General features: G+C 40.1%; 1 protein-coding gene across 1 annotated transcript; it reads left to right on the top strand.

Annotated features, from left to right (window-relative positions):
- Positions 1 to 465: 465 nt before the first annotated feature.
- Positions 466 to 8,879, top strand: LOC113917767 (annexin A2-like). Its single transcript, XM_027585757.1, has 2 exons — positions 466 to 807; positions 7,883 to 8,879. Exons 1-2 carry the CDS (start codon positions 481 to 483, stop codon positions 8,573 to 8,575), a joined length of 1,020 nt encoding a protein of 339 aa, XP_027441558.1. The 5' UTR covers positions 466 to 480; the 3' UTR covers positions 8,576 to 8,879.
- The last annotated feature ends 4,242 nt before the right edge of the window (positions 8,880 to 13,121 follow it).

The following is a 13,121-nucleotide window of genomic DNA, read 5'->3' on the forward strand; positions in this document are numbered from 1 at the left end:
CCGGGACTCCAGGATGATGACCTGAGCCGAAGGCAGTCGCTTAACCAACTGAGCCACCCAGGCGCCCTATAGTTAACAATATTATATATTTAAAAATTTGCTAAGAGGGTAGACTTTATATTAAGTGTTATTATTACAAAACAACAACAATAACAGGGCAAGAGGAAACTTTTGGTGGTGATGGATATATTTATTGTATAGATAGTGGTAATAGTTTTATGTGTGTGTACTTATCTCAAAACTGATAAAGTTATATACATTATATATGTATAGCTTTTTACATGTCAATTATATGTCAATAAATTGGTTTTTTAAAAAAGATTATACAACAAAAATAGTTGATAGTGTTCTTTCATTTCATTCTCTGAAAAAACATATATATCTTGGAATTATCAAGACTTTCATTAAAACTTGCCTATGGATGGGCTCTACAACTGGGGATGCTCACAGCTCTCGGCGCCAGGCCCAGCTTCCTTCAAAATGTCTACTGTTCACGAAATTCTCTGCAAGCTCAGCTTGGAGGGCGATCACTCCACACTCCCAAGTGCATACGGGTGGGTCAAAGTATACACCAATTTTGATGCTGAGCGTGATGCTCTGAACATTGAAACGGCCATCAAGACCAAAGGTGTGGATGAGGTCACCATTGTCAACATTTTGACCAACTGCAACAATGAACAGAGACAGGATATTGCCTTCGCCTACCAGAGAATGACCAAAAAGGAACTTGCATCAGCACTCAAGTCAGCCTTGTCCAGCCACCTGGAGACCATGATTTTCGGCCTATTGAAAACACCTGCTCAGGGGGCGGAGCAAGATGGCAGAGGAGTAGGAGACCTAGATTTCGTCTGGTCTCAGGAATTCAGCTGAATAGGGATCAAAACCATTCTGAACACCTACGAACTCAACAGGAGATCGAACAGGAGAGTAGCAACAACTCTCTGAACAGAGAAGCGACCACTTACTGGAAGGTAGGGCGTGCGGAGAAGTGAATCCGAGGCGATATTCGGGAAGATAGACGGCGGGGGAGGGGTCCTCCGTCGGCCGCTTCTGGCAAGTGCTAGAGCCGCGGAGCACAAAATCGGACCTTTTAGAAGTTGGCTCGGCGGAGGGACGTCGCTGCAGTGGCTAAGCGGGGGGTGGAATCCTCCCGGGACAGTGTGGTCTCAGGACCCTTGGGGTCACAGAGAGACCGGGGGTGCCTCAGTGCGCCAGAGCTCCCAGGTATCAGAGCGGGGAAGCCGGCTGCAGAGACGGAGCTGAGTTGCGGGCTCTCAGCTCGGGGTTGCCATAAACTGTGATCTGCGGCCCAGTCGGGGCATGGCTCCTCCAGCAGAGACCCAACAAGCAGCAGATCCGGGGAGACTCCCCTTCCTTCCCAGGGAGGAGGGGTGCGGGAACGCACTGCAGGGATCAGCTGGGTTTGGAGACTCCGCGCGGCGTCGGGTGCCAGAGATAGCAACGCTCGGTCACAGGCCGGGTGAGCACAGAGTGCGGCCGGAGACCGGGGACACGGAAGTGAATGCTTTTCTCTGGGGGCACACTGAGGAGCGGGGCCCCGAGTTCTCAGCTCCTCCGGGTGGAGATTGGGAGGCCACCATTTCTGCCCTGGTCCTCCAAAGCTGTACCGAGAGCTTGCAGGGAACAAAAGCTCCTGAGAGCAAACCGGAGCAGCTTCCTTAGCCCGGACCTACAAGGGCGGGGCAATTCCGCCTCCGGCAAAGACATTTGGAAACCACAGCAACAGGCCCCTCCCCCAGAAGATCAGCACAAACAGCCAGCAAGCCAAGACCAAGTTGATCCATCAAGGAGAATGGGAGAACTCCAGCGCTAGGGGAATACTGCACATAGATTCATGGCTTTTTTTTTTTTTTTACCATGATTCATTATTTCATCAAAGTTAATTTCTGTTGACTGTTTTTTTTTATTTTTCTTTTTCCCCTTTTTAACCAACATCTTATCAATCCCTTTTAAAAAAAAAAAACATTTTTTATTTTTCATTTTTAGAGTCATATTTTATCCCTTCATAGTAGTTACCCTTATTTTTGGCATATATATATAAGTTCTCTCTTTAAAATTTTGAGGTACAGTTTCTTCTAACAGATCAAAATGTACCCTAAATCACTAGTGTATGGCTTTGTTCTAGTCTCCTGCCTGATCACATTCTCTCCCTTTTTCCTTTTTTTGTTTTCTTAAATCTTCTTTCCTTTTTCAAACAACTTATCTTACCAAGTCCTTTTATAAAATCTTTTATAATTTTCATCTTTACAGTCATCATCCATCCCTTCATTGTATCAACCCTTATTTTGTACATATATGTCTTTCTTCCTTTAAAATTTTAGGAGGCACGTTTTTCTAACAGACCAAAATACGCCCAAAATCTAGTGTGTGGCACTGATCTATGCACTAGCCTGATCATATTTGATCATAATCTGCTTTTTTTGTATTGTTTTGTTTTTGTTTTTATCTTTTTTTATCTTTTTTTTTTTTCTCTTTCTTTTTTCTTTCTTTCCCTTTCTTTTCCCCTGGTTTCAGGTCTTTTCTGATTTGTATACAGTATATTTGCTGGGGACGTTGTAAACCTGTTAGCATTTTGTTCTCTCATTCATCTGTTCTCCTCTGGACAAAATGACAAGACGAAAGAAATCACCTCAGCAAAAAGAACAAGAGGTAGTACCGTCAGCCAGGGACCTACTCAATATGGACATTAGTACGATGTCGGACCTAGAGTTCAGAATCATGACTTTAAAGATACTAGCTGGGCTTGAAAAAAGTGTGGAAGTTATTAGAGAAACCCTTTCTGGAGAAATAAAAGAACTAAAATCTAACCAAATCGAAATCAAAAAGGCTATTGATGAGGTGCAATCAAAAATGGGGGCACTAAATGCTAGGATAAATGAGGCAGAAGAGAGAATCAGCGATATAGAAGACCAAATGATGGAAAATAAAGAGGCTGAGAAAAAGAGAGAGAAACAACTACAGGATCACGAGGGCAGAATTCGAGAGATAAGTGATATGATAAGATGAAACAACATTAGAATAATTGGGATCCCAGAAGAAGAAGAGAGAGAGAGAGGGGCAGAAGGTATATTGGAGCAAATAATAGCAGAGAACTTCCCTAATGTGGGGAAGGAAACAGGCATCAAAATCCAGGAGGCACAGAGAACCCCTCTCAAAATCAATAAAAATAGGTCAACACCCCGACATCTAATAGTAAAACTTACGAGTCTCAGAGACAAAGAGAAAATCCTGAAAGCAGCTCGGGAGAAGAGATATGTAACCTACAATGGTAGAAACATTAGATTGGCAACAGACCTATCCACAGAGACCTGGCAAGATATCTTCAGAGCACTAAACGAGAAAAATATGCAGCCAAGAATACTATATCCAGCTAGGCTATCATTGAAAATAGAAGGAGAGATAAAAAGCTTCCAGAACAAACAAAAACTAAAGGAATTTGCAAACACGAAACCAGCCCTCCAAGAAATATTGAGAGGGGTCCTCTAAGCAAAGAGAGAACCTAAAAGCAGCAAAGAGCAGAAACGAACACAGACAACAGACAGTTAACAGTCACCTTACAGGTAATACAATGGCACTAAATTCATACCTTTCAATAGTTACCCTGAATGTAAATGGGCTAAATGCCCCAATCAAAAGACACAGGCTATCAGATTGGATTAAAAAACAAGACCCATCAATATGCTGTCTGCAAGAGACTCATTTTACACCCAAAGACACCCCCAGATTGAACGTTGGGGGGTGGAAAACCATTTACCATGCTAATGGACACCAAAAGAAAGCTGGGGTGGCAATCCTTATATCAGACAAACTAGATTTTAAAACAAAGACTGTAATAAGAGATGAGGAAGGACACTATATCCTACTTAAATGGTCTATCCAACAAGAAGATCTAACAATTGTAAATATCTATGCCCCGAACATGGGAGCAGCCAATTATATAAGGCAATTAATAACAAAAGCAAAGAAACACATTGACAACAATACATAATAGTGGGGGACTTTAACACCCCCCTGACTGAAATGGACAGATCATCTAAGCAAAAGATCAACAAGGAAATAAAGACTTTAAATGACACACTGGACCAAATGGACTTCACAGACACATTCAGAACATTCCATCCCAAAGCAACGGAATAAACATTCTTCTCTAGTGCCCATGGAACATTCTCCAGAATTGATCACATCCTAGGTCACAAATCAGGTCTCAATCGGTACCAAAAGATTGGGATCATTCCCTGCATATTTTCAGACCACAATGCTTTGAAACTAGAACTCAACCACGAGAGGAAAGTCAGAAAGAACTCAAATACATGGAGGCTAAAGAGCATCCTACTAAAGAATGAATGGGTCAACCAAGAAATTAAAGAAGAATTAAAAAAATTCATGGAAACCAATGAAAATGAAAACACAACTGTTCAAAATCTTTGGGAAACAGCAAAGGCAGTCCTGAGAGGAAAGTATATAGCACTACAAGCCTTTCTCAAGAAACAAGAAAGGTCTCAAATACACAACCTAACCCTACACCTAAAGGAGCTGGAGAAAGAACAGCAAATAAGGCCTAAACCTAGCAGGAGAAGAGAAATCATCAAGATCAGAGCAGAAATCAATGAAATAGAAACCAAAAGAACAGTAGAACAGATCAACGAAACTAGGAGCTGGTTCTTTGAAAGAATTAACAAGATTGATAAACCCCTGGCCAGACTTATCAAAAAGAAAAGAGAAATGACCCAAATCCACAAAATCATGAATGAAAGAGGAGAGATCACAACCAACACCAAAGAAATACAAACAATTATAAGAACATATTATGAGCAGCTCTATGCCAGCAAATTAGATAACCTGGAAGAAATGGGTGCATTCCTAGAGATGTATCAACTACCAAAATTGAACCAGGAAGAAATAGAAAACCTGAACAGACCTATAACCACTAAGGAAATTGAAGCAGTCATCAAAAATCTCCCAACAAACAAAAGCCCAGGGCCAGATGGCTTCCCAGGGGAATTCTATCAGACATTTAAAGAAGAATTAATACCTACTCTCCTGAAACTGTTCCAAAAAATAGAAATGGAAGGGAAACTTCCAAACTCATTTTATGAGGCCAGCACTACCTTGATCCCAAAACCAGACAAAGACCCCATCAAAAAAGAGAATTACAGACCAATATCCTTGATGAACATGGATGCAAAAATTCTCACCAAAATACTAGCCAATAGGATCCAACAGTACATTAAAAGGATTATTCACCATGACCAAGTGGGATTTATTCCTGGGCTGCAAGGCTGGTTCAACATCCGCAACTCAATCAACGTGATACAATACATTAACAAAAGAAAGAACAAGAATCATATGATCCTCTCAATAGATGCAGAAAAAGCATTTGACAAAGTACAACATCCTTTCTTGATCAAAACTCTTCAGAGTATAGGGATAGAGGGTACATACCTCAATATCATAAAAGCCATCTATGAAAAACCTACAGCGAATATCATTCTCAATGGGGAAAGGCTGAGAGCTTTTCCCCTAAGGTCAGGAACGTGGCAGGGATGTCCACTCTCACCACTGCTATTCAACATAGTATTAGAAGTCCTAGCCACAGCAATCAGACAACAAAAAGAAATCAAAGGCATCCAAATCGGCAAAGAGGAAGTCAAACTCTCACTCTTTGCAGATGATATGATACTGTATGTGGAAAACCCAAAAGATTCCACCCCAAAACTGCTAGAACTCATACAGGAATTCAGTAAGGTAGCAGGATATAAAATCAATGCACAGAAATCAGTGGCATTCCTATACACCAACAACAAGACAGAAGAGAGACAAATCAAGGAGTCTATCCCATTTACAATTGCACCCAAAACCATTAGATACCTAGGAATAAATCTAACCAAAGAGGCAAAGGATCTGTACTCAGAAAAGTATAAAATACTCATGAAAGAAATTGAAGAAGACACAAAGAAATGGAAAAACGTTCCATGCTCATGGATTGGGAGAATCAACATTGTGAAGATGTCAATGCTACCTAGAGCAATCTACACATTCAATGCAATCCCCATCAAAATACCATCCACTTTCTTCAAAGAAATGGAACAAATAATCCTAAAATTTGTATGGAATCCGAAGAGACCCCGAATAGCCAGAGGAATGTTGAAAAAGAAAAGCAAAGCTGGCGGCATCACAATTCCGGACTTCCAGCTCTATTACAAAGCTGTCATCATCAAGACAGTATGGTACTGGCACAAAAACAGACACATAGATCAATGGAACAGAATCGAGAGCCCAGAAATGGACCCTCAACTCTATGGTCAACTTATTTTTGACAAAGCAGGAAAGAATGTCCAATGGCAAAAACACAGTCTCTTCAACAAATGGAGATGGGGAAATTGGACAGCCACATGCAGAAGAATGAAACTGGACCATTTTCTTACACCACACACAAAAATAGACTCCAAATGGTTGAAAGACCTAAACGTGAGACAGGAGTCCATCCAAATCCTAAAGGAGAACACAGGTAGCAACCTTTTCGACCTTAGCCGCAGCAACTTCTTCCTAGAAACATCGCCAAAGGCACGGGAAGCCAGGGCAAAAATGAACTATTGGGATTTCATCAAGATAAAAAGCTTTTGCACAGCAAAAGAAACAGTTCACAAAACCAAAAGACAACCGACAGAATGGGAGAAAATATTTGCAAATGACATATCAGATAAAGGGCTTGTATCCAAAATCTATAAAGAACTTATCAAACTCAACACCCAAAGAACAAATAATCCAATCAAGAAATGGGCAGAAGACATGAACAGACATTTCTCCAAAGAAGACATCCAAATGGCCAACAGGCACATGAAAAAGTGCTCAACATCGCTCGGCATCAGGGAAATCCAAATCAAAACCTCAATGAGATACCACCTCACACCCATCAGAATGGCTAAAATTAACAAGTCAGGGAACGACAGATGTTGGCGGGGATGTGGAGAAAGGGGAACCCTCCTACACTGTTGGTGGGAATGCAAGCTGGTGCAACCACTCTGGAAAACAGTATGGAGGTTCCTCAAACAGTTGAAATTAGAGCTACCGTTCGATCCAGCAATTGCACTACTGGGTATTTACCACAAAGATACAAATGTAGGGACCCGAAGTGGTACGTGTACCCCAATGTTTATAGCAGCAATGTCCACCATAGCCAAACTGTGGAAAGAGCCAAGATGCCCATCGACAGATGAATGGATAAAGAAGAGGTGGTATATATACACAATGGAATATTATGCAGCCATGAAAAGGAATGAGATCTTGCCATTTGCAACGACGTGGATGGAACTGGAGGGTGTTATGCTGAGTGAAATAAGTCAATCAGAGAAAGACATGGATCACATGACCTCACTGATATGAGTAATTCTTAATCTCAGGAAACAAACTGAGTGTTACTGGAGTGGTTGGGGGTGGGAGGGATGGGGTGGCTGGGTGATAGACATTGGGGAGGGTATGTGCTACGGTGAGCGCTGTGAATTGTGCAAGACTGTTGAATCACAGATCTGTACTTCTGAAACAAATAATGCAACATATTTTAAGAAAAAAGAAAAAGAAGAAGATAACAGGAGAGGTAGAAAAGGGGAGTATGTCAGAGGGGGAGACAAAGCATGAGAGATGATGGACTCTGAAAAACAAACTGAGGGTTCTAGAGGGGAGGGGGGTAGGGGGATGGGTTAGCCTGGTGATGGGTATTGAGGAGGGCACGTTCTGCATGGAGCACTGGTGTTATGAACAAACAATGAATCATGGAACACTGCATCAAAAACTAATGATGTAATATATGGTGATTAACATAACAATAAAAAAAGAAAAAAGAAAAAAGAAAACACCTGCTCAGTATGATGCTTCTGAGCTGAAAGCCTCCATGAAGGGGCTGGGGACTGATGAGGACTCCCTCATTGAGATCATCTGCTCAAGGACCAACCAAGAGCTTCAAGAAATTAACAGAGTCTACAAAGAAATGTACAAGACTGATCTGGAGAAGGACATCGTTTCTGACACATCTGGTGACTTCTGCAAGCTGATGGTTGCCCTTGCAAAGGGTAGAAGAGCAGAGGATGGCTCTGTCATTGATTATGAACCGATTGACCAAGATGCCCGGGATCTCTATGATGCTGGAGTGAAGAGGAAAGGAACTGATGTACCCAAGTGGATCAGCATCATGACTGAGCGGAGTGTGTGTCACCTCCAGGAAGTATTTGAAAGGTACAAGAGCTACAGCCCTTATGACATGCTGGAGAGCATCAAGGAGGAGGTCAAAGGAGACCTGGAAAATGCTTTCCTGAACCTGGTCCAGTGCATTCAGAACAAGCCCCTGTATTTTGCTGACTGGCTGTACGACTCCATGAAGGGCAAGGGGACTCGTGATAAAGTCCTGATTAGAATCATGGTCTCTCGCAGTGAAGTGGACATGTTGAAAATTAGGTCTGAATTCAAGAGAAAGTACAGCAAGTCCCTGTACTACTACATCCAGCAAGACACGAAGGGCGACTACCAGAAGGCGCTGCTGTACCTGTGTGGTGGGGAATGACTGAGGCCCACAGCGAATGAGCGCCCAGCAGTGGTGCTCCTTTGTTTCCAGCTAACAGTTCCTGAAAATAGCTTGTGACTAACAGACCCCTTGTGCCTGTCCCCGTGAGGATGGTGTTAACATCACCCCCTCCCCATCCTTATGTCAGTTGCCTAAGCATTGCCTGCCTCTCATGTCTAGTCTCTCCTTTTAGCCAAAGAAATGAACATTCCAAGGAGTTGGAAGTGAAATCTATGATGTGAAACACTTTGCCTCTTGTGTACTGTGTCATAAACAGATGAATAAACTGAATTTTTACTTTATAAAACAAAAAAAAAACTTGCCTATGGATGTACCTGTGTCTATTTTTTTATTTGGTGAGAATGTTTAAATGCTTGTTCAATTTTTGCAACAGATAGAGGAATGTTGAGATCACTTTCCCTTCCCGATGCACTTTTGTTAGACTTTTCTAGAAATATGTCTATTTTGTCTGTTTCAAATAAAGTATCATAGAATGGCTCAGAAGAATGGTTAGAATTCCTGCTGCATTTCTAATGAGGCCTCTTTGGTGGCTCCTTAATTTTTTAGTCAGTGTAACTTTGGTTTTTTACTGCTTTGTATCTTCACTGACTCAATGAGTTTTCAGCTCATTTTGTATTATCTCCGTTTCTTTCCTCCTTTCTGATTTAGTCATTAATCTTTTTCATTATTAATATTTTTAGATATTCTAGTGACTATCTGTGTAATTTTAAATGATATAAATATTGTACTATTTTTTTCTCTCAAATTTTCATCTGTGCTTACTCTCTGAGAGAGGTAATTTGAGATAAAGGCTCTTCCTTTTGTTCTTCAAAATGCTCCTTACAGGTTAATGACCCTGTCAGCCAATGAAAGTGATTACTCCTGAATGACAGTCTTTGTCCCCCTCCCCAAATGCCACTGTATGCACTAAAGGTTTCCATGTACTCAAAAGCAGTCTGTATGTAAGTAGAATCTCATTTTGTCAACTCACTAGCCATATGACTTACAGCAAGAGTTTCACCTTTGCAGTTTTAGGGTGCTTATTTGTGAAATGAGAATACAGCCAGTCCTACAAGGTTATTTTAAGACTAAAATTAGGTGACAGTTGTTAATGTGCCTAAGACTGGCCCTTCATAAAGTAAGCGCTCAGGATATGTTATTTCCCTAGCCCCCATGATAACTTTTCTGTTACACAGCATGCTACCTTTTCTGTTTGAAGATAGTACAAATGACCATGTATCAGTTATCCAGAATTTTCCAACAACTTAGTACATCGTCTACGTTTAAGGAATAAATGGGCAGAGGTCTTTTCTCAGACTATGCACATATATTGTAGGAAGTAGAAGAAAAATTAATTGATAGCAACATTGTGAGAATCCTAATATCCACTTTTTTTTTTTTTTTTTTAAAGAACAATGGTTTATAGAGAGTGGAGTGGTGGGTACTAGGTGTTGGGAGAAAACAGGAGATGTTGGTCAAAGAGTACAAAGTTACAGTTGTAAGATGAATAAGTTCTTGGGATCTAATGTACAACATGGTAATTATAGCTAATAATACTGTATTATATACTTGGAAATTCCTGAGTAGATATTAAATGTTCTCACCACAAAAAAAGAAATGTTAATTGTGTTACACGATGCAGGTGTTAGCTAATGTCATGTTGGTAACTATTTTGCAATATACAAAAGAATAGTAGTTTATAATCTCTTTTGTGTCACAGACCCCTTTAAGAATAAAGTAAAAATCATGGACTCTATCTTCCTCCCAAAGCACATTTGCACAATCTTTTACACAGAATTCTATATTTCATATATCCTTCAAAGGCTATCTATGAATTCAGAGGTAAGAATCTTTCTTTCAGAAAGTACCAGTTTTAAGGTTAGCTGAATGTCATATATTTGACAACACCGATATTCCAATTCCATGCAGACTAATATATCCTGAGTTAGAATATGAGTTTGAAATAGACAGATAGATTTTTTTGACATAGCTATTCTTTTTAGTATCCGTCATAATGACCCCGAACGGAAACCAGAAACAGCTTATGTGCTTAAAACAGAATGTGAAAGCATTTCTCAACTGTTAGGATGTTCTAAAGAATGTGTCCCCTGTGAAGTCCCAGTGAATCTTACATTGAATGCATTTAAAACTTCAAAACTTTTCTCCTACCTTTCTTTTCCTTTACATTCCAAGTTATACGGGGATGACTTTGTATAAAAGCAGCATCTAAGGCAAGAATATACTTACTGTGTTAGTAAAAAGATAAGAGTATAATGCCCTTTATCTTAGTTTCAAGAGCAAATAAGGCTTTGTTAGGCCAAAAAATTATGTGTGAGTGCGTGCGCGCGCGCGCGCGCACACACACACACACACACACACACACACACACACACACACACACACACACACACACACACACACACACACACACACACACACACACACGGGGGTGGGGGGAGGGAAGAAAGAGAGAGAGAGAGATAATATGACACCAGTTTTGACCTAATACTCAGAAGTAGAAAAATGTCAGAATCAAAAATGTTCTCAGGGCGCCTGGGTGGCTCAGTTGTTAAGTGTCTGCCTTTGGCTCAGGTCATGTTCCCAGGACCCTAGGATCGAGCCCCGCATCGGGCTCCCTGCTCAGTGGGAAGCCTGCTTCTCCCTCTCTCACTCCCCCTGCTTGTGTTCCCTCTCTCGCTGTGTCTCTCTCTCTGTCAAATAAATAAATAAAATCTTAAAAAAAAATGTTCTCACATAGCTAAAACAATGTAAAACAGTGGGATACCTATAAGAAGGTGAAACTCAATAAGATTGAAGCCTTGAATTTAAAAAAAATCAGTAATAATTTTTGAAAATCAAATAAAAAATCAATAATAATACATGGAAAGATCTTTAGCAAGAATGTGGTATGTAGTTAGAGTAGCCAAGATTATTATTAATTCCTGCCATTTTTATTTAAAATTTGTGTATTTAAAAGCACTGGGTTCTAGCTTCTTTTGCTCCTTCTCAAAATATATTTCACAAAATAAATTAATAGTGGAAATAACTTTGTTGGTTAATTTTGTCACATGAACTGTTTTTTTGCAAGGATTTGCTAGAATAATCTTCATATGAAAAATTACTTGCTAGTTTGAAAGATCCATAAATGGACTAGATTGATATGAGTACAAGTCATAGATTTCTTTAGTCTTCAAGGCTGACTAGAGATAGGACCAAAGCTCCCAGAATATCCAAAGGGAAAACCAGGCTTATTAGTGTAAGTCCAAAATGTAGGAGCAAGAAACTTGGCTAGAGGGCGTTGTAAAGGATAGGAAAAAATACCCTTAACAGACACAATCTCTAATTTGCAAATATTCTTTCTAGACACCAGGGAATGTATAAAATAGGGAGAAAAAAAAGACAAAAAAATCTCATCCATGAAGGACTTAGATAAATGGTAGGAATGGCCAAGTTCATCCACAGCCACTAGATTGTACTGTTGTGCAAACTGATGTGCTAGAGTTAGACACATGACTTCTCAATTTATTTAAGCAAATCCCTAAAGACTTTTACTTAGGGACGCCTTAAAATACCAAAAGACCAAAAGGTATTGTGTTGTAGATAAGAAGACAACCTCTGATTTCAAAACCAAAATCTAATGCTGGAACATTGCTTTGCTAGCTGGATGACTTTAGGTTCATGGCTTAACGTATCCAAGTCTGTTTCCTCATCTGCCAAGGGGGTTTGTAAACGCCCTGAGCTTACAGGGTTATGTAAGCTTTAAATGAGGCTCTGTGTGTTTAAAGCACTTAACCACATTATGTAGCACATAGAAAGCACTACATATTAGCTGATATGGTTTTTCACATTGTTATTGATCATTTGACTTGAGGCATCCTCAGACCTCAAGGAAATTAGTTGAGAAAAACAAGTCGATAAGAAGATAAAAGTGTTAATGCAGTGAATATGCTTATTTTTAGAGGCCTGAACAAGTAAAGAAGAACACTGAATAAATGAAGTCTTAAGGAAGAAAGTCAGCAGGATGAAATGAGAAAAGTCACATCATTTCCTGAGGTAGTTGAGACAAGAAGGGAGGAGGGTCTCCTCTCCTTAGAAGTGAGCACCACTAGGCATTTCCAGGGCAGGGTCAGGATGGACAGCCCAAGACATGTACCATCCATTAGTTTTTCTCAGAACTACTTGAGAAATTCCTACGTATAATTAGGGTGGCTGTGATAAACATTTTTTAATGCCTTCATCAAGATGTGTGCAGTGGTATTTTTCCAAAGATCATTTCTCTGTCATCTTAAGGGACAAAACTAGGGAGATATATTGGAGAACATAAATGATTCACTAACTCTCAATGGAGAACTGAGATAAATATCTGTAGTGGTCATTTATCATCCATTTAATACTCAGGAGCTTATTATATCCACACTCTCTCTGTTACCTGTTTTAACTGTTCCCATTGGAGTGATTTTTCTTAGCAGCTATATAGAGAAGGTGCCAATAGCCCAAACATCTCTCCTTTTTTTTTTCTCCATTTTAATACCACATTTATTGAGCA

This window comes from Zalophus californianus, chromosome 1, assembly GCF_009762305.2.
Source record: "Zalophus californianus isolate mZalCal1 chromosome 1, mZalCal1.pri.v2, whole genome shotgun sequence".
NCBI lineage: Eukaryota > Metazoa > Chordata > Mammalia > Carnivora > Otariidae > Zalophus > Zalophus californianus.